This window comes from Geotrypetes seraphini, chromosome 3 (assembly GCF_902459505.1).
Source record: "Geotrypetes seraphini chromosome 3, aGeoSer1.1, whole genome shotgun sequence".
In the NCBI taxonomy this organism is placed as follows: domain Eukaryota; kingdom Metazoa; phylum Chordata; class Amphibia; order Gymnophiona; family Dermophiidae; genus Geotrypetes; species Geotrypetes seraphini.
This window is the reverse complement of record NC_047086.1, coordinates 111,934,382-111,956,415: the sequence shown is the minus strand read 5'-3', so window position 1 is coordinate 111,956,415 and position 22,034 is coordinate 111,934,382. Positions and strand designations below refer to the sequence as shown.

Below are 22,034 nucleotides of genomic sequence, written 5' to 3'. Positions count from 1 at the left end.
TCCATTCCAGTTGTTCCAGGCAAATTGGACTCCAGATACAGGACAGTACATCATAAGGGGTTTGACAACACTCAATTGTCTCACCAATCCCTTCTGGTTGAATCTTCTTTGAAATGTTCTCACCCTTCTCAGGTGTATGCCATTGTTCCTCCGGGAAGGGAAGGTAAAGCGATGGACAGATTTGGTTGTCACATCTACCAGAATTCCATGATGACCTCCAGAGTCCTCAACTATAATTTTCATTTCATCACCTATTTTGAGTTCTTTCTCTCCATTCTTCCACAGTTCATACCTTATCTGGATTCTCGTATGCACTTTGAATTCCAAGAAGTCCTCGCATCCTTGTCACAACTCGGGCTGCAACTTCTTCAGTCCTCCTATGATGCTTTTGAGCTGTCTGCTCGAGCTACTGCTTGCTCTGTGGCCATGCGACATCTGGCTTGGCTCCGTACCATCGACATGGATCCTATCCTACAGGACCAGCTGACTAATGTTCCTTGCGCTTGCAATGACCTCTTTGACGAGTCTATAGAGGCAGCCACCAAGAAGCTGTCGGACCATGAGAAGTCTTTTGCATCCATTCTCAGGCCGAAGCCAGCTCCTCCTTGTCCTACACGCCCTCCTCAAATATATCAGAGGCGTTTTCCTCCAAAACAGGCTCCTTCTACTCGTCAGCCTGTTAAGAGGCAGCATCCCCAGAAGCAGCAAAAGCCTCAGCCACCTGCTGTACCTAAGGCTCCTCAGCCTTTTTGACTGTCTAGAACGGAGCATAACCTCAGTCGTTCTGCCATTTCCAGTTTTTCCCCCTATCGGAGGTCGTCTCCATCATTTTTACCACCGATGGACGACGGTTACTACCGACCTCTGGGTCCTTTCCATCATCAGGGAGGGATACTCTCTTCAATTCCTTCAAGTGCCTCCAGAACATCCTCCAAGAGAGTATCCTTTCAATCCCTCCCAGACCGCCCTTCTTCTTCAGGAAGCTCAAGCTCTTCTTCAGCTTCGAGCTATCGAGCCCGTTCCTCTGGCTCAGCAGAACAAGGGTTTTTACTCCCAGTACTTCCTTGTTCCGAAAAAGACGGGCGATCTGCGGCCTATTTTGGATCTCAGGGTGCTCAACAAATTCCTAGTCAGAGAAAAATTTCGCATGTTGACCCTGGCATCTCTTTATCCCCTTTTCGAGCAAAACAACAGGTTATGCTCTCTGGATCTCAAGGAGGCCTACACACACATTCCCATCCATCCGGCCTCCCGTCAGTACCTCAGATTTCGGGTGGGGACTCTACATTTTCAATACAGAGTACTTCCTTTCGGTCTGGCCTCCTCACCCAAAGAGTCTTCACCAAGTGCCTGGTTGTGGTGGCCGCTGCTCTCAGGAACCATGGTCTTCAAGTATTTCCATACCGTTTCATCAAAGACTCCACGTCTCAAGGCGTCGTCGTAGCGACCCAATGGACTATCTGGTTCCTGCAAAGTCTGGGATTCGAAATCAACTTTCCCAAATCCCATCTACAGCCGTCTCAGACTCTTCAATTCATCGGGGCCGTTCTGGACACGATCCAACTCAGAGCATTCCTTCCTCAACAACGTCTGGAAGCTCTTCTCCAGCTTTGTCATGCAGTGTCCTCTCGCCCTTCCATTTCGGCGAGACACATGATGGTTCCTCTGGGTCACATGGCTTCCACAGTACACGTGACTCCTTTTGCCAGATTTCACCTCAGAATTCCTCAGTGGACCCTGGCATCTCATTGGACGCATGTTTCCGACCCTCTGACTCAACACATCCAGGTCACTCCTGCTCTGACACAGTCTCTTCGCTGGTGGATGCTCTCTTCCAATCTATCCAGAGGCTTACTTTTTCACACGCCCCCCCCCCCCCCATCAGAAGGTTCTCATGACTGATTCTTCAACTTACGCTTGGGAGGCTCATCTAGATGGTCTCCGTACTCAAGGCTATTGGACCAGTACAGATCATCAGTGTCACATCAATCTACTGGAACTCAGGGCGATTTTCAACGCTCTCAATGCTTTTCAACATCTACTTCACAACCGTGTAGTCCTCATTCGAATGAACAATCAGGTCGCAATGTATTATGTCAACAAACAAGGCGGCACGGGATCTGCCTCCCTTTGTCAGGAAGCTCTGAAAGTTTGGGATTGGGCAATTTTCCACAACACCTTCCTCAAAGCTGTCTACATTCAGGGGGCGGACAATGCCTTAGCAGACAACTTGAGTCGTCTTCTACAGCCTCACGAATGGACTCTCCATTCCACGCCCCTTCATCACATCTTCTCTCAGTGGGGAACGCCTCAGATAGACCTCTTTGCAGCTCCCCCCAACTACAAACTGCCTCAGTTCTGCTCCAGGATCTACACTCCTCATCGCCTCGAGGCAGATGCTTTTCTTCTGGACTAGACGAATCTCTTTCTATATGCGTTTCCTCCATTCCCTCATTCAAAAGACGCTGGTCAAGCTGAAGACCGACCATGCCACCATGATTCAGGTTGCTCCTCAGTGGCCCAGATAACCCTGGTACTCCCTTCTCCTTCAACTCAGCAGCAGGGAACCATACCTTCTACCAGTTTTTCCCTCTCTGCTTACGCAGCATCAGGGATCTCTGCTTCATCCCAACCTGCAGTCTCTACACCTGACAGTTTGGTTCCTCTCAACATAGCTCCTCTCCAGTTTTCTCAATCTGTGAGGGTTGTTTTAGAAGCTTCACGGAAACCTACTACTAGACAATGCTTTCACCAAAAATGGACTAGATTTTCTACTTGGTGTTTTTCTCATCATAAGGAGCCTCAACATTCCTCCTTATCTTCAGTTTTAGACTATCTGTTGCACCTTTCTCATTCTGGTCTCAAGTCTACATTGATCCGAGTCCATCTTAGTGCAATTGCTGCTTTCCATCAGCCTATTGAAGGGAAACCTCTCTCTCCTCATCCTGTGGTTTCCAGATTCATGAAAAGACTTTTCAATGTCAAATCTCCTCTCAAACTGCCTCCTGTGGTTTGGGACCTCAATATTGTTCTTACTCAGCTGATGAAACCTCCATTTGAACCAATGGACAAAGCTCATTTGAAGTATCTCACTTGGAAAGTGGTATTTCTTATTGGCCTCACTTCCGCTAGACGAGTCAGTGAGCTCCAAGCATTAGTTGCGGATCCACCTTTTACAGTGTTCCATCATGACAAGGTGGTTCTTCGCACTCATCTGAAATTCCTTCCTAAAGTGGTCTCTGAATTTCATCTCAACCAATCCATTGTTCTTCCAGTGTTTTTTCCAAAGCCTCATTCTCATCCTGGAGAATCAGCTCTTCATACTCTGGACTGTAAACGTGCTTTGGCTTTCTATTTGGAACATACCAAACCACACAGAACTGCTCCTCAACTTTTTGTCTCCTTTGATCCAAACAAGTTGGGACATCCTATTTCTAAGCGTACCATCTCCAATTGGATGGCGGCTTGTATCTCTTTCTGCTATGCCCAGGCTGGATTACCCCTTCACAGTAAAGTCACAGCCCATAAGGTCAGAGCAATGGCGGCTTCTGTAGCTGTCCTCAGATCTACACCTATTGAGGAAATTTGTAGAGCTGCTACTTGGTCCTCGGTTCATACCTTCACTTCTCACTATTGTCTGGATACTTTCTCCAGACGGGATGGACAGTTTGGCCAAACAGTATTGCAAAATTTATTCTCCTAAGTTGCCAACTCTCCCACCATCCCACTTTGGTTAGCTTGGAGGTCACCCACTTGTGAGAATACCTGCTTGTCTTGGGATAAAGCACAGTTACTTACCGTAACAGTTGATATCCAGGGACAGCAGGCAGCTATTCTCACATCCCACCCACCTCCCTGGGTTGGCTTTTCTGCTAGCTATCTGAACTGAGGAGAAGCGCTCTGCGCTGGGCGGGAAGGCAATCGCGCATGCACGGTGCAGGCGACTCGAAACTTTGAGTTTCTTCAAGCAAATCTGCTTGTGAAGCGTCCGCATCAAGGCTCCGTCGGATGACGTCACCCACTTGTGAGAATAGCTGCCTGCTGTCCCTGGATAACAACTGTTAGGGTAAGTAACTGTGCTTTTAAGGCCTACTTTGACTCCTCCTATTCTTTGATTCAGACTATAACTGGACCATGACTGCTCCTTTGTAGGCCCCCTACCTGGCAGATACATGCTATATAATTTAAATATTTATTTTTCCAGAATGGTGCATAGCCACCATACTAGTATTTATCCCGGGACAAGCAGGAAGCATATTCTCACAGATGGGTGACATCATCCATGAAGACCGGTAAGGACAGTTCAAAAGTGTACCGTCACTTTAACTTCTTTAGAAGCCTCGAGACAGCCCGTACTGTGCATAAGTGAGTGCCTTCCCACCTGACGTCAGCTTGCAGGACTATCAGTTCTTAGTTTTTCGCGGAGCTAAGAAGACGTGTGTTATTGAGTCTCTCCAATTGCACCATTTTTCCCCTCTTTTTTTGTCTTCCTGGATTGTTTTTTTCATCTTTTTAATTTTCTTATATAGTCTTTTCATTTCTTAAGAGTTTCTCTCAAAATTTTTTCTTTGCATATTTTGAGCCTTATGTTCTCTGTGGGCCAATGGCATTGACACACTTTTGGTCACTAAATTGATCGACCCTCAGAGGAAAAATTTCATTCGATCTCACATCATTGGTTTTTCTCTTGATGTTGAATTTTTTTAGTGGCTTCAAGAGGCTCTTGGTACAACAGGGCCGTATCAGTCACTGATCCGCACAGTTGGTGTCTTCAGTACCTTGGTCCTGAGCATCGAGTAGACTCTTATCATTGTTGTTCAAAATTACAAAGACACACTTTGAAGGCTCAACGTCTACAACAGGAGAAACTTTTTGGGCACCAAGATCCATCACAGATGTCTACAATGTCCGATGTCGAAAAAGATGCGTCAAAGTTGGCACCACAATTGCCGCATTGTTCAGCACTAACTTTCTCAATACTAGTGGTGCCAAAATCTATTAAACAGACTAAGAAGACTTCTGATGCCTCACCTTGCTACATGACCCCGACATCTTCAGCATCAAGTAAGTCGATACATACCAAACAGCAGTCTCGCTCTCCATCGTTACAGGAAGTGTCTCCTGCATCTGTGAGAATATGCTGCCTGTTTATCCTGGGATAAAGCACAGTTACTTACCTGTAACAGGTGTTATCCAGGGTCAGCAAGTAGATATTCTCACAACCATCCCACCTCCTCTAGTTGGCTTCTTAGCTTTTGTACTAAACTGATGATCCCACAAGCTGACTGCATGCGGGAAAGCACTTGTGCATGTGCGGTACGGGCGGTCTTGAGACTTCTAAAGGAGTTAAAGGAGACTTCTAAAGGAGTTAAAGTGACAGTACACTTTTGCATTGTCTGTACCAGGCTCTGTGGATGATCTCACCCATTTGTGAGAATATATCGACACAAGGGAGCATATATGAGTGTGAATGATCATATTTTTTTGTGATACCTTTAGATGATGTGCTTACTTGTAAGTTCAGTCCACAACTGAAATGACTTTGAATTTTTTTTGTGCTATGATTATGTCTCATACTGTTATGACAAACACAAAATTGTCTATATTTAAATTTAAATTTCATTACTTTTTAATTATTTTCTTGTGTCCAGACGACATCTTCTCAGTCCGTGGGTTTCAAAGCATCTCAGACTAGTAATTCTGAAATAATGAAAATAGAAACTGATGGCAAGCTCAAAGGTAAGGTTGAAAAGCATTTTAAAATTGTTCTTGTTGCTTCTGTATTAGAAATAAATGATGTAATGTAGTTTTGGATGTCATCAGGGACATGCCAGAGTAAATCGGGGAAGTAGAAGGCCCCGAAGCAGCGTGTGTAGAGTGCTGCAGACGCTGCTTGAGTTGGCAGGTTTGTCGGGACTGCGGGAAGGGGAAAGGGGGGGTGGCAAGGGACTAAGGGAGCGGGCCAGACCGCGGGAAGGGAAAGGGGGGGTAGGGGAAAATGCTGCTGTTGCACAGGAAAGTGGTGTGAGGGGAGGGAATGCTGTACAGGGAAGTGGGGGGGGGGGGGGGAAATTCTGTTGCTGCTGCACAGGGAAGTGGGGTGTGGGGAGGGAAATGCTGCTGCACAGAAAATAGAGGGGGAGGGATAGAAGGAAAGACAGACAGTGGGAGGGAGGGAGACAGAAAGAAAAGAAGAAAGACACAAGGGCAGGGAGAGACACAGAAAAACAGACAGACAAAGGGGGCCAGGGAGAGAGACAGACAGAAAGAAAGAAAGACAGTGGGAGGGAGAAAGACAGAAATAAAGAAATAAATAAAGAAATAAAGAAAGACGAATTTGGTCTTGGAGAATTAGATGTACAGTGTCGGCATCTATGAGACAGACTTGGTTCTTTTTGTTGCATAGAGCTCTTTTGACCCCAGTACGTTTACAAAAGTTTGATAGCTCTAGATCTAATAAATGTTGGCACTGTAATCTAGAAGCAGGGACTTTGGATCATCTAATTTTTTATTGTCCTTGTATTAACGCCTTCTGGAAGTCAATTTGGTCTCAAATTAATTATTTTCTAGAAAATCCAGTTGCTATGTCATATGATACAATTTTGTTTGGAACAATGATGAGAGCAAAGAGTCAAATTTCAGCAAATAATAAATTACTAATGATTATGACAGGGGTTGCCATTCAAAATATAACTAGAAATTGGAAAGATTATACAAGACTTAACTATACTTTTTGGTGGAATTCTATATGTTATATTTATAAAATGGAACGAATTCTTGCTAAGCTTTTCTGAAGGTGTTTAATAAACATATGGAGAAGGATGAAGTGGCTGAAATCACATGCTTCCTGAAAATCCAGTTACATGGATGGGAGTCAATATGGCATCGTGATCGGACGTGCAGGAGGAAGTTCTGTCTGAGAAGCAACATCGCTTGCTATAGCGATGGTGAAGTGGAAGGGCAAGCTACGTATGTACCCAGCTGAGGCGTCTGCCTCTCCAACTTTGGGTTAACGTACGCTACAGGGATTCCTTTTGCTGAAGGAACAGATGTTTCGGGAGCAGGAGCAGGCAGTGGAGGAAGAATCTGCTCATGGCTTTGATACCACACTAAGCTCCGAACAATGCGAGACTTCTAATCAGCCTGGTGGTGGTGGAGCGCAGTTGCAGTCGGGGAGTGAAGTCTCTAGTTCCGAAGTGGTCGATGGGACTTCTCTAATGCTGGGATGCTGACTGCCCTCTCACCCGGATTCATGGGACACCCAGCGGCGGCGGTCTGTTTGGGAGCAGAAGGAGGAAGCCCAGTGGAGAATTTTTCCCTCTGGAGTGGATGCTGGAAGTTCTGAAGGCCTACTAACTGCTGGAATGGGAACTACCCAGAGGCTCAAGAAGAGATCTGAGAAAATTACTCTAGAGGTCATGTGGGATGCTGTAAGTTTACTGAAAACTGAATTGACTGCTCGATTAGATAATGTTTTACAGATTCCAGAGTTGATTAAAAACCAGGTAAAGGAATTGGGGTACTTAGTCTCTAGTATTGAGGCTCGAGTTCAGTATTTAGAAGGAACATCTGAGAAAATGCAATCTAGTTTTCTAAAGATAATTTGAATATCCATCAAAAATTGGAGAGGTTAGAAAATTATGAGCATATGTTGAATTTGAGGTTGTTGAACTTTCCCCAATCTCCAATGCTATCACCTATTGAAATGTTGAAGAAATATTTAAGACAGATGCTACAAATATCATCTGATTCAATTTCGCCGATCACCAAAGCTTTCTATGTGACCTCTGGTATCCCGCTGGTTAATCCAGTTCAGGAATAGAAATCGGAAGCCAATTTTGATCTTACTGGCTTTTTAGAGTATTCCAGATCAGTAGTGACTACAGCTCCCCTAATTGCATCCTTTGCTCTGGAATTTGATAGGAATTGGATACTTCTATTGTATTTTTGCTTTAAGAATGTAAAGTTTCTGGGTCATTCAGTAATGATTTTTCCTGACCTTTGTAGGGCCACGCAACTGAGAAGGAAGGCCTTTTTGGTACTCAAATCTCAGGTGCTGGAGCTCAAAGGGGTGTGTTTTTCTTCAATTTCCATGTAAGTGCCTTGTTAAAATGAGTGATAGAACGTGTTTTTCTGGACCCAGAACATTAAATAATTTTTTAGAGGCAATGCAACCTCCAGTTCCTATAGCTATATCCACCCCCTCCGATTGTGATGTTAATCTCACGATAGAAAAATGATTCCTACTTGGTTCTGATAAGAAAAAAATTCATTTTCTGAAATTGTATTGTTTCTCTTTCCTTCAAGATTTCTATAATCTTGCCTCCTCTCCAACCACATTTTTTCTTTCTTTAAATTGAGGTAAATATAGTTACACTTTTGTTTATTGAATTGCCTTAATTAATCAATTGCTACTGGAATTTTTCAAGTGTAACCTATTTTCTTTATCAAGTGTAAACTTGTAATATTTGAAAATTGCATAACCCCCCCCCCCCCCAAGTTACATGAAGTCCCTCATGAGAAGCTGTCAAGAAATTCACAGTTATGGGAAAGGAGGAAATACCATATTGTAGTATGGGAACTGACTAAAAGAATAGGATTAAATGGTCAGTTTTCTCGGTGGAGAAAGATTTATAATAGGTCCAGTTCTTTTTAATTTATTCATAAATCATCGAGAAAAGAAAGTGAAGAGTGAGGTGATTTTAAAATTTGCAGATGGTACAAAACTACTCAAAGTTGTTAAATCGTGAATGAATTGTATTGCAGAGGGACCTGACATGACTGGGCATCTTAAGCCCCTGTGCTGCCTTGGAAGAAGGAGGGCTCCTAAAAGGAAAGTATCACCCTAGTGAGCTAGGAAATAATCCTGTAGCCAAGACCTACCCACCAGGGGATGCAAAATCCTCTTGCACCAAGGATTTAGATTTAGAGGCGAGAAGGAGGAGCTTCTGCTTAGGAGGGAAGGATTAGGACAGCTGTTGTATTTATTTATTTATTCAATTTCCTATACTGTTCTCCCAAGGGAGCTCAGAATGGTTTACATGAGCTTATTCAGGTACTCGAGCATTTTTACCTGTCTGTCCTGGCGGGCTCACAATCTATCTAATGTACCTGGGGCAATGGGGGGGACCAAGTGACTTGCCCAGGGTCACAAGGAGCAGCGTGGGTTTGAACCCACAACCTCAGGGTGCTGAGGCTGTAGCTTTAACCACTGCGCCGTTAGTGATTCGATCATTAGACATGTAGATAGCTAAGTGGCTGGTGGATGTGAAGATTGCCTGGTCATTTGCCTGCCTAGTGCAAAGATAGCTAACCTCACATGTTGCTTAAAATGGATTTTAGATAGTGCTAGGAAGGAGCTAGCTTTCTTGGTAAATGTGGGTTCCAATGACATAAGAAAATATAGGAGTGAGATTCTGGAAGCCAAATGTAGGTTCTTAGCTAGAAAGCTGAAATCTAGATCTTCCAGGGTAACATTTTCAGAAATTTGCCCCATTATCCTTGGACAAGCAGGCAGCATATTCTCACATGTGGGTGACATCATCCTTGGAGCTTGGTACAGACAGTGCTAAAATTGTACTGTCACTTTAAATTTCTTAAGAAGCTTTGAGACTGCCTGTATCATGCATACGCAAGTGCTTTCCCGCATGACATCAGCTCACGGTTCCTCAGTTTTTCATTCTCCGCAGAGTGAAGAAGCTGTGTTTTGGACTCTGTCCAAATTGTGTTGCCTTTCCAATGCCTTTTTTTCCCTTTCGGCTCGGTTTTCTTTATATTTCTATTGTTAGTAATAGTCTTCCTTCAATTCTTCTTAAAAAAAAAAATTCTAAATGTCCAACATTGGTGTCCATACCTAAAGAAGGATATAAAACTGCTAGAGAGGGTACAGAGACGAGCAACGAAGCTAGTGAAAGGTATGGAGAACCTGGACTACGAGGAACGACCTAGGATACTGGGGTTATTCTTCCTTGAGAAGAGGAGACTGCGAGGGATCTGCTCGAGACTTTCAAAATACTGAAAGGATTCGACAAAATGGAGCAGGGAAAGCAGTTATTTATAATGTCCAGTGTGACATGGACAAGAGGACATAGACTGAAGCTGAGGGGGGACAGGTCCAGGACGAATATCAGGAAGTTCTGTTTCATGCAGCGAGTGGTGGACACCTGGAATGCTCTCCCAGAGGAAGTACTTGCAGAATCCACCGTTCTAGGATTTAAGGGTAAACTAGATGCACATCTCCTTAAGAGTGGCATAGTGATATGGGTAAGGGTAAATTAGATGCACATCTCCCTTGAGAAGCATTCAGTGATATGGGGACTAAAACTATGCCAGGGTACACCTGGCGGGTCCTCCCTGTGTGCAGGTCACCGGACTTGATGAACCCAGGGTCTGATCCGGAGATAGCAATTCTTATGTTCTTATTTTCCTCAATTGGGCCTTTGGGCCCTCGTTCTTTGGTATTTTCTGACTGTGTTTTTCTCAGGCTGCAACCATTGAGGTTTTTGACTTAGCCACCAAGATTTTCCCTCACATGTTGAGGTCTCCCGGTTTTAAAATGTGCACCCATCGCCAATGGCCCATCTCTATCAATGACCCGCACAGCTGGTGCATTCATTATCTCGGCCCGGAGCATCAAGTGGACACTTAACATTCATTATTCTGCAAAAACACTCTCCTAAGGCTTGATGAGTTTAGCAGGAAAGATTATTTGGACCAGCCATGGCCTCTGGCAACAAATTGATGCCATTAGTACCACCCAGTATGATCTTCAGTGGTCTGACTTATTTAAATGTCCAGATGAATATTTCTCAATAGTGTTATACATGCACAAATATCTTCTATATATCAGTGCTCCAACCTTGACCATATATGCTTATAAGTTTTCTAAAGGAAGCCTCAGTCCCACCACTCCACCGCAAAAGTACTACCTTGCTGCGAGAAGCTTTATGTGGCACCTCATCATTGGCCGTCCTTGTTTTGTATTGCTTAGTTGTACCATATAATAGCTTTAAATAAATATTTGCATGTTTCAATAAATACAAGTGCTACAATAAAGTGCTTGTGCTTTTGTTAGTATATTACTTAGCTTTATATTGTTGAGCTTGATTCACAGCCAAAAACTCAGGAGTTTGACTCGACATGTTTAGCATATAATGCTTTATCAAGGGTCCCCCTGTAATAAAACAGCATAAGGAGAAGTGCTGAGAAAACCCTTTCATACACAGCTACCTATCCTAAATGTTTCAAACAATTACTATTGAATAACTCACCGAGTGTGCTGTCGTCATCCGACTCCAAAAGTATGAGAGAAAGATGGCGGCCGCTCTAACCCCGACCTTTTTATACTCCTCTTACAAGGACTCTTACAAGGTATCCTCCCCCCTTTTTTTCCCCATTGGCTAGGATATTATCCTATCAGTAACATCCACTCTATCCCCATTCAATCCTCTAGATTCCTGTCAGTGACATCCACTCAATTTCTGCATTCAGTCCCCTAGGTGTTACCGTATCAAGTGAATAAATAAATCTCTGTTCATTCCAGTTTAATCTTTTTTGATCTCTCCCATCCCTTCCCACAATCTTACTGATGACCCGCCATCTGATGTCATCCATAGTGTGTCCCTGTGTTATCCAGTGCTGCACTAAAGGTGCTTGGATAACCTGATTTGCAATCCGTGACTTGTGTTCTGTAAGTCTAGTTCTTATCTTCCTGTTAGTCCGTCTGACATATAGCAGATCGCACGGACAAACAATAACATAAATCACATTCTCGGAATTGCAATCAGTATCCACTTTGGCCCGTAATGTGATATTTCTACCTGGTGTTTTCTACTGTTCACCCTGTATGGTGGAAGAACACCATTGACACTTCCCACATCCTTAAATTTTTGGGTCTGACCCCATGTTTTTGAAAACTACATCTCTTTCTCAGGGTCTGACCCCTGGAATACGCTATCTGTGGAAATGTCTGGAGGGGTTCATGAATCTGAATGATATGCCAGTGTTGTCTAATTAAATTTACCACCGCCTTAGTGGCTTTCGAGAAGGGCAATACACAGGTAAGGATTTGTTCCTCCTTCTCACCTACTGTCCTTTGTCCCTGCAAGAGAAGTTCCCTTTGGGCATATCTGGCCCGTAAGTACCCCAATCTAATAGCTCTCTCTGGGTAGCCCCTATTTCTAAGTCTCTCAGAGAGCAATTGGGCCTGACTCTTATACTCCTCCAAAGTAGAACTCACTCTCCGGATCCGCAAGAATTGACTTATTGGCAGATTAAAGCGTAATTTGTATGGGTGGAAGCTGTGGTAGTGTAATATTGTATTGCGTGTCGTGGGTTTCCTGTAAAGGGAAGTTAACATCTCCCCCTCCCGTATTGTGATAGTAATATCCAAAAAGTCTATAGTCATCTGATGGCATTGCATCGTGAATTTAATATGAGGGTCTACTACATTAAGATATTGAAAAAATGCTTCCAGATTTTCTCTCGTATCCTCCCAAATCAGAAAAATATCATCTAGAAATTTGGTCCAAAATACTATATGGGATTCCCATGGTGTCCCATATATTCATATGTCTTCAAATTTAGCCATATATAAAGCAGCTACAGAGGGGGCCAGGGTCGCTCCCATGGCCACCCCCTGTATCTGTTGGTAATATTGTTGGTGGTATTGGAAATAATTTTTCTGAATGACCCATCTTGCTAATTGCATTAGAAATTCAATGGAGATGCGGCTGTGAGCTTCTTTAGTTTGGAGGGTTTCAAAAATGATCTGGAGTGCTTCTACCTGAGGAATCTGATTATAAAGAGAAGTAACATCCAAAGTCACCATCTACCTATTTTGCATATCTCCCTCTATTTGAGATAATTTGCTCAAAAAATGGGAAGAATCCCTTATGTATGATCTTATCTTGGGTACCTCATCTCTCAAAAAATAATCCACCATTTTAGAAAGGGGTTCCAGTATAGAGTGACATGTATTGACTATAGGGCGACCCGGGGGTCTAATGAAGGTTTTGTGGATCTTAGGAACGAATGAAATCCTCGGAGTTACAGGATTTCTTTCAAACAAGAAAGTATATTCCTTTTGAGTAAGCATACCGCTGTGCAAGTGTGTATTAAGATATTCTAATATCTCCCTACCTAAAGAATCTGTAGGATATTCATTCAATTCTAAATATGCCTGCTGCACTTGCACAGCGGTATGCTTACTCAAAAGGAATATACTTTCTTGTTTGAAAGAAATCCTGTAACTCGGCCAGGCAGTTTTACAAAATTTATTCTCCTAAATTGCCAACACTCCCATCATCCCATTTTGGTTAGCTTGGAGGTCACCCACATGTGAGAATATGCTGCCTGCTTGTCTTGGAATAAAGCACAGTTACTTACCGTAACAGGTGTTATCCAGGGACAGCAGGCAGATATTCTCACAATCCACCCACCTTCCCTGGTTGGCTGCTAGCTATCTGAACTGAGGAGACGCTGAGGAGATGTGCACCCCACGTTAGGAGGGAAGGCACTCGCACATGTGCAGTGCGGCAGTTGCAAACTTTCTTAAAGTTTTACAAGCAAGTCTGCTTGCGAGGCTGTCCGCATCCGGGCTCTGTGGATGACGTCACCCACATGTGAGAATATCTGCCTGCTGTCCCTGGTAAGTGTGCTTTCTCTGTTGCCAGTGACGGGTACCGCAAGAGGCACTTCCCGTAGGCCGTCAGCCGGCTTGGACGACTCTCCTTCTCGCCAGTGTGTCGCGGCACACCTGAAATCTCAGGAGGCACACAGTTTGCGATACACTAAGTTAGAGGGAAAGATGTAGCAGTAGGTTGTGTAGAACTCGTGACAATGCCATTTTCTTCTACTTAGCTGCAAACTTACTTAATCTTTCTTATCATGATCACTCTCTTTCTATCCTCCTCCTTTGCAAGTACAGTGTCAAAGCCGGCTATGCTGCATGACAAAACATCTTGCCTTTGCATGATTAGGAATGGTCTTCTTTGATTTTAATTGTGCCTAATGCATCAAAAAGATGGATGAAGCATTCTTTGAAAGCTTTTTGATTCACCAGTTCACATTCGTTGCATCTGTGCCGGTTCTTTTGTAGTTTCATATATTTATCATAAAGCTTCATCAATATGTGAATCGCTGATGTGGTATTCTTGCACGAGGCCAAATTTCCAAGACCTTGAAGATGGCCAGATGAGCTGCCTCTTTCAAAGCAGCCCTTTTGTCAGTGTCTAAATACATCATCAATTGAAGAACATCCCGATTACCGTATTTTCACGTAGATAATGCGCACCCGTGTAAAACGCGCACACGGGTATAGCATGCGAAAAACACAACTTTGTACAGAAATTTTTATATACCGCGCACACCCGTATATCGCGCATGCTGCCCGACTCTCCTTTCGCCCGCCCCGACTCTCCTCTCCCCCTTGAAGTCCTGTCCCTACCCTGAAAGCCTGATGCCCCCCCGACGTCCGATTCACCCCCCCCCGCAGGATTGCTCGCACCCCCACCCCGAAGGACCGCTTGCACGCACCCGCACCTCCACCCCGAAGGAACGCTCGCACGCACTCCCACCCCCACCCTGAAGGACCGCTCGCACCCCCACAGCCTCCCGATCCTCCCATCATGTAGAAGCTCCTACCGGTGTCCTGCTGCTTCCTATTGGCGGTCCCGACTCCCCGACACGATCGGGGCAAGAGGGAGCGCAAGCCCTCTTGCCCCAGCCAACAACGGCACCCCCGACACGATCGGGGCAAGAGGGAGCTCAAGCCCTCTTGCCCCAGCCAACCGCGGCACCCCCGACACGATCAGGGCAAGAGGGAGCTCAAGCCCTCTTGCCCCCTGACTCCCCGACACGATCTAGGCAAAAGGGAGCCCAAGCCCTCTTGCCCCGCCGACTCCCCAACTCCCCGACAATATCGGGCCAGGAGGGAGCCCAAGTCCTCCTGGCCCTGGCCCCCCCCCGCTAGTTGTTCGGGCCAGGAGGGAGCCCAAACCCTCCTGACCACGGCGACCCCCTACCCCCACCCCGCACTACATTACAGGCAGGAGGGATCCCAGGCCCTCCTGCCCTCGACGCAACCCCCCCCCCCCCCAACGACCGCCCCCCCAAGAACCTCCGACCGCCCCCACAGCCGACCCGCGATCCCCCTGGCCGACCCCCACGACACCCCCACCCCCCTTCCCCGTACCTTTGTGTAGTTGGCCGGACAGACGGGAGCCAAACCCGCCTGTCCGGCAGGCAGCCAACGACGGAATGAGGCCGGATTGGCCCATCCGTCCCAAAGCTTCGCCTACTGGTGGGGCCTAAGGCGCCTGGGCCAATCAGAATAGGCCCGGGAGCCTTAGGTCCCTCCTGGAGGCGGGGCCTTGGGCACATGGTCGGGTTGGGCCCATGTGCCTCAGGCCCCGCCCCCAGGTGGGACCTAAGGCTCCCGGGCCTATTCTGATTGGCCCAGGCGCCTTAGGCCCCACCAGTAGGCGGAGCTTTGGGACGGATGGGCCAATCCAGCCTTATTCCGTTGTTGGCTGCCTGCCGGACAGGCGAGTTTGACTCCCGTCTGTCCGGCCAACTACACAAAGGTACGGGGAAGGGGGGTGGGGGTGTCGTGGGGGTCGGCCAGGGGGGTCGCGGGTCGGCTGGGGGGGGCGGTCAGATGTTCTTGGGGGGGCGGTCGTTGGGGGGAGGGGGGTTTGTGTCGAGGGCAGGAGGGCCTGGGATCCCTCCTGCCCATAATGTAATGCGGGGTGGGGGTAGGGGGTCGCTGTGGCCGGGAGGACTTGGGCTCCCTCCTGGCCCGATATTGTTGGGGAGTCGGCGGGGCAAGAGGGCTTGGGCTCCCTTTTGCCCCGATCGTGTCGGGGAGTCGGGGAGGGCAAGAGGGCTTGAGCTCCCTCTTGCCCCGATCGTGTCGGGGGTGCCGCGGTTGGCTGGGGCAAGAGAGCTTGAGCTCCCTCTTGCCCCGATCGTGTTGGGTGTCGGGACCACCAAGAGGAAGCAGCAGGACACCGGTAGGAGCTTCTACATGATGGGGGTGGGGGTCGGGAGGCTGTGGGGGTGCGAGCGGTCCTTCGGGGTGGGGGTGCGAGCGTTCCTGGGGGGGGGGGAATCGGATGTCGGGGGGGGCGGAACTATGTAAAAAAAATTTTGTACAACGCGCTCACGCGTATAACACGCAAGGGTATGCGGGTACGTAAAAACCACATATAACGTGCGCGTTATATGCGAGAAAATATGGTAGTTCTTATCCTAAAATGTGACATCAACTTAGTTTTCAGCTGCTTATTTGTGACTAAATTAACTTTCTGCTCTGCAGCAGTGCTACCATGTTTCCCCGAAAATAAGATCTACCCCGAAAATAAGCCCTAGCATGATTTTTGGGATAGGTCTTAATATAAGCCCTATCCCCCTGAAAATAAACCCTAGTCGTCGGCAGCCGCGCTTCCACCGCTGATCCTCTGTCCTTCCCTCCCATCCGAACCCCACCAACCGCGAGCCATAAATACCTTCCTGTAGAGCAACATGGGGCCAGCAGCACACTTTCCATCTTGAATCTCATGTACTGACATACTGTATCTTTATTGTAACCCACCTGCACCCCATGTACTGACAAAACGTATCTTTATTGTAACCCATGTACTGACTAAATGTATCTTTATGGTAACCCACCTGTATCCCTTACACTGACAAAATGCACCTTGATAGTAAACCACTTGTATTGTAACCCACTTGTATCCCATGTACTGACAAAATATATCTTTACTGTAACCCACTTGTATCCCACGTACTGACAAAATGAATCTTTAATGTAAACCACTTGCATCCCATGTACTGTCAAATGTATCTTTAGTGTAAACCGCTTTGAACTTCACGGTATAGCGGTATATAAGAAATAAATTATTATTATTATTAAACAGGCTGCTTAGCATCCTTCTCGCTGGGGAATTCCCTCTGCTGTGTCACTGATGATGTCATCAGTAACGCGGCACACAAGAAGGCGAGAAGGCCGCAAAGCAGCTTGTTTAGAGTGCTGCTAGCCCGACACTGCTTTGCAGGAAGGTATTTATGGCTTGCAGTCAGCGGGGTTCGGATGGGAGGGAAGGATGGAGAGTCAGCGGGGGTGTGGTGGCTTGGGCTTAAGGATTCTGCATACAGGATGGGAGGGAGGGAAGGATGGAAGCTGGGCAAGAGTTCTGCTGCACAGGGGGATGGGAGGGATGGAGGGAAGGAAGGATAGAAACTGGGCAAGGGTTGGCAAGGGTTCTGCTGCACAGGGGGATGGAGGGATAGAAAGAAGCTGCAGAGGGAAGGCACAAGGGGATGGGTGAGAGGGGATGAAGATGTTGCACATGTGGGGGAGAGAAAGGAAATAGAAAGATTTGGGGTGAAGGAGAGGAAGGGCGAGATGATCATGTACATGAAAAAAATAAGCCCTACCTGAAAATAAGCCCTAGTGCGTTTTTTAGGCCCCAAAGGAATATAAGATATTGTCTTATTTTCGGGGAAACACAGTAGTACTAAGTTGTTATTATTCATATAACAATAAAACTGTTGTCAATAATAGCAGCTTCAAAGAATAGCTATTTATGAGTAGTATCTAATACGTAAGTAACAGTTTCTAACCACATTACCACATTGTTATGAATAGCCAACCACATTTTGAGGATATTGTAGGACCATGAGTGACCTCTAAATATGTCCCAAGCTGCTTCAGATTTTAGCCATATCTTATCTACATGAGGTAGAACATATTCAGACTTGTGGAGGCGTGTTCTGATAAGGTTGAATTTTTATCATAGTCTTATGTACCACACTAATGTTCATTTTATATTTCCCTATTTATGCCTAACACTGCTTGAGGGTAAAATGTGGCCATGTCAGGTTTTATTCTTGAAATAAATCTGCTTTTAAGTTCTGGAATCTCCAGTGTGGCATAGTATTTTGATAGTGGTTGCATTGCCCAGCCTCTGGATGGGTCATGACCAAAAATATTATCTGTAGATAAAAATGAGAAATGCATCTGCTCTATATATTATTTTATAAAATTTAAGATTTTATATTTTAGAAAATGAACACAAATTTTACTTTGAAATTTTTACAATGCCCCATTTTTTTGGAAATAGAAGGCCTGAGTCTGTTTTTACTTAATAATTTTATAACAGTGCAAAAATGTAATTGTCTAATTTTTGTTACAGCTAAAACTTTTTGCAGGGCATTATTTTCCCATGAAGGTTCAAATGAAGATGAACTTAGCTTTAAAGAGGGGGACACAATTCATTTACTAAGTAAGGTAGGTTAATAGTATACCATAATTTAGTAGTTTACATTTTTCCATCTTTAAAGCCAGCCTTCTGGATTTGTTCTTTTAAAGAGATATAATTTTTACAATTGAGAGTATATTTCTTTTTATAAGATTTTAGGGCCTCTTCTACCAAACTGCACTAGCAGTTTGTAGCATGGTGAGCCATGCTGAATGGCCTGCGTGGCTCCCGGCACTCATAGAGTTCCTATGAGCGTCGGGAGCAGCGCAGCTTCCGCACTAAAAACTGCTAGCGCAGTTTGATAGAAGAGGCTCTTAGTGTACTTATGACTCTGGCTATAAAATCAACATATAGTACATTTCTTTTTATAAGATTTAATCAGTGTTTCTCAACTCGGTCCTGGAGTACCCCTTGCCAATCAGGTTTTCAGGATATCTACAATGAATATGCATAAACTTGGGACTCCTTTTACTAAGGTGCGCTATCGTTTTTAGCCCGTTCAAACCACGCGTTAAACAAAAAATACTAACGCAAGCTCTATGGAGGCATTAGCGTCTAGCACGCTTGGCATTGTAGTGCGCACTAAGCGCGCGCTAAAACCGCTAGCACACCTTAGTAAAAGGAGCCCTTGATTTACATAAACTGTTGCCACTATATGCAAATTTCTTTCATGCATATTCATTGTGGATATCCTGAAAACCTGACTGGCAAGGTGGTACTCCAGGACCAAGTTGAGAAACACTGTTCTAAATCATTTACAAATCTAATATCAAATAAGTTTGATGGTATTGAATAGAAATATAAGATTTCATTATGATGAATGAAATGCAGTTAGATTTGTGTTTGATTACAGGTCATCCTCTTCCATCTTAGGAAATATGAATCAATTAAAATTTTTCAGATAGTATAAAATATGAATGTACCTTTTCAACCATTTCCCTCTATTTACTATTTAGAACAATTCAAAAGGAGCCTTTGGTTGTACTACTTTTCTGGAAAGAAAAGTGCATCATCCTAAAATCATAAATTTGATGTAACTTGAGGAATCCTTTAGGATCTGAGTTATAGCGCATTGAGTTTTTATCTTCCACATTCCTATATCTACTATTGCATATGATAGAAGGGGGATTAGTCTAGCAGAACTCAGGGAAAGAAATTTGGTGGGTATGAATGAATTTCACCATAAAATCTTTTACCTACAAATAATAGAATGTTTGATAGCAGATTAGTTCTGGCAGCTGCTGGTCATACATTTACTAAATATTATATAATATGACATAGTAGAATTACCCAAAATATTATCTATAGATAAAAATGAGCCAGAAAATAATTCTGTCCATTAAATAGGTGAGTCAGTCTAGACATGTGGGCTATCTCCCAATGGCCGTGTGCCATAAGCAGAAGGAATCTACTCTGGATTTTTTTTCTGTGACTCCTCTACTTCACTGGGAGCTCTAGCATCACCTGCAGTTTTTCCCTTCTGTAAGCATGCCTTAAGGAGTGTTTCAATTCTGCTCTCCCTTTTTTCTTATTTTATTCGGTGTTTCGTCCCTTTTTTGGCATTTCTTTGTGCTCGGAGCATTTATTTTGTTCTGCCTGCATAGAGAAGAAGCAGACTCCGATCTGCAATTGACAGGCTGATCCCTGGTGGTATCAGTTGGCCACACTGCATTTGTTTCTTTGGAGCTGAGGGCCGTTCCTATTTTTTTCTCACCTTCTGTTTAGCAGGGGGTTTGAGCGCAGGCTGTTAGGTGTCCTTTGGAGGCTCAGCGGTGTCTCGCAGGGTGCCAACTACATATTTACCTCCACCCTTCCCTTAGCGCATCCATTGGTCTGCAGGGGTGAAGGTATGGTAATTACCATGTCTAACTGACTGGCAGCTCAAAGATCATCATCGAAGAGGCATTCCCAGTATGAGTCAGTGGCTTCTTCTAATCCAGAGCTGAGACAGGCAGCAGCACATTTCCAGCACAGGTCACAGTAAAGTAAGACAGTCACAGCCTGTGAGGTGAATTGAGGAAGGGGTCTGAATTTCAAAGTTTTAGGAGTTTCTGCATGTCCCTCTTATGTTCCCCCACCTGAAGAATCCTAAAATCACAGTTTCTGAACTTTTCTATATGTGAAAAAAAATTGCAATTTTGGTGCGAATTTTATAGCAGTGGCCATCTTGGATTTTTAGCAAATTAATTTTCTTCTAAAGCTTCCTGCTCTTCTAAATCTGCAAATTTTGCCTCAGAACTAGTTGGGCTGGAGTCTTTGGGATCTCCTACTGTGAGTTCTTGCTAGGATTAGCCAGGATTAGCGTTTCAGGAGCATTGTTGTGCCATGTGGCGAGGCCAGGAGAGGCAGCAGCACAAAACTTAACCTCTCCTCTGACTAAGCAGGTGTTAAAATGCTTGGCTAGCTCTTTGGGGCAGCCTTCTTTATTTTCAGGACTCGGCACTGCTAAAAGGTCTATTCTCAAGGCTTCAGAACGTCCGCAGCACAAGGTGAAGTCATCACATGGTGACGCTACGCCCAGGGTCCGGAGGCCTTCACAGAATTTATGAAACATCTGTGGCTTCCTTAGCAACAGCAGCAGATGAATCCAGAGATCAGTGGGATAGCAGACATCTACCAGTAGGTGGATATAGAGAAACTGATTAACAGATGGTCCTATTGGCTGGCATACCTCCTGAATCTTCAGTATGCTCTATCTCCCAGAAGGTGATGGTTGCTATTCAACTAGCTCCTGAATTCTGGCTGTGACTGGAAAATTTGATTTATTCTGTTGAGAATTTCTCTTCAGGTAGACAGGGATGACTGGTTGAGTGGTGCCAGCTTTAGAAGTCACACCTGGGCCATCCCAGGTCCCTGCTTCACCCTTCCCTCCGTTGGATTGAAAGGTATTCTTGCATCTCTCAATTTTCTTCTTTCCCTTAAAAAAAAGAAAAAAAGAGAGAGAACCAAATTGTTGTAGCTGGACTGTACATTTCTGCCAGTCTACAGTCTACAACTACCAGTTTATTTGACAGTTTCTCTGGGTGAGTGGAACTTTAATTTATGGTAGTTTGTTTTTGGTGTTTTTTTTTTTGCCTTAGACGCAAGTTACTTTTATTGAAGGCGGTTCCTGTCAGCTGAGCACGTTCTGTTTTATAGTCATGGCGGCAGAGGTAGTAAAAAGGTGTTCACACTTTTGGAAGCGCTGAACACCATCAGGCCTCTGTTCTGCTGGTTGTACAGACGCTCCGGGGGAAGAAGTTAATTTAAGGCCAAATGAAGCAGTGTTTTCTCATGCAGTTAAAGCGCAGCCCAGCTCTCCTTCGCTCGCGACAGATCCCATTCCACTTCAATGCTTGTCGGCGGCTGGGGAAGTTTCAGCAGTAGTTAGCACTTCATCTTTGTTTGCACCAGCGGTTTCTTTGCAGGGGAAAGTGCAGGCAGTGCCAACAGGGGCTAACATGGCAGCATTTTCACCGGAGTTTGTCATGGTTATGCATAAAGCCTTTTTGATGCACAGCTCTCAGTCTGCAAATCAAGGGCAATTTAACTTAGATAATTTTGCCTCACTCACACCTAATAGACCTCCTTTGGAGTCTCAGGTGGCAAAAAAGGCACAAAGTGACACCCATGGATAGAGGTGACCCTCCATCAGACTCCAGCTTATCCCTTGCTATTCCAGAAGCTTTGGAGGAGGGGGAAGTAGCAGATTTGGAGTTAGAGGAAGCGCTAGCTAGGGAGGTTGATGATCCTACAAAACTCTGTCTTGTCCATAAGGAAGAATTACCATAA

General features: G+C 45.0%; 1 protein-coding gene across 3 annotated transcripts in view; it reads left to right on the top strand.

The window, feature by feature from the left end:
* The window catches only part of CD2AP (CD2 associated protein), a 372,249-nt gene that overhangs the window by 164,574 nt on the left and 185,641 nt on the right, over positions 1-22,034 (top strand). For all 3 annotated transcript variants that reach the window (XM_033938468.1, XM_033938469.1, XM_033938467.1), the window contains exons 7-8: positions 5,652-5,739; positions 18,198-18,292. In XM_033938468.1, coding sequence (XP_033794359.1) covers positions 5,652-5,739; positions 18,198-18,292 — 183 coding nt within the window. The remainder of the gene's footprint in view (positions 1-5,651; positions 5,740-18,197; positions 18,293-22,034) is intronic.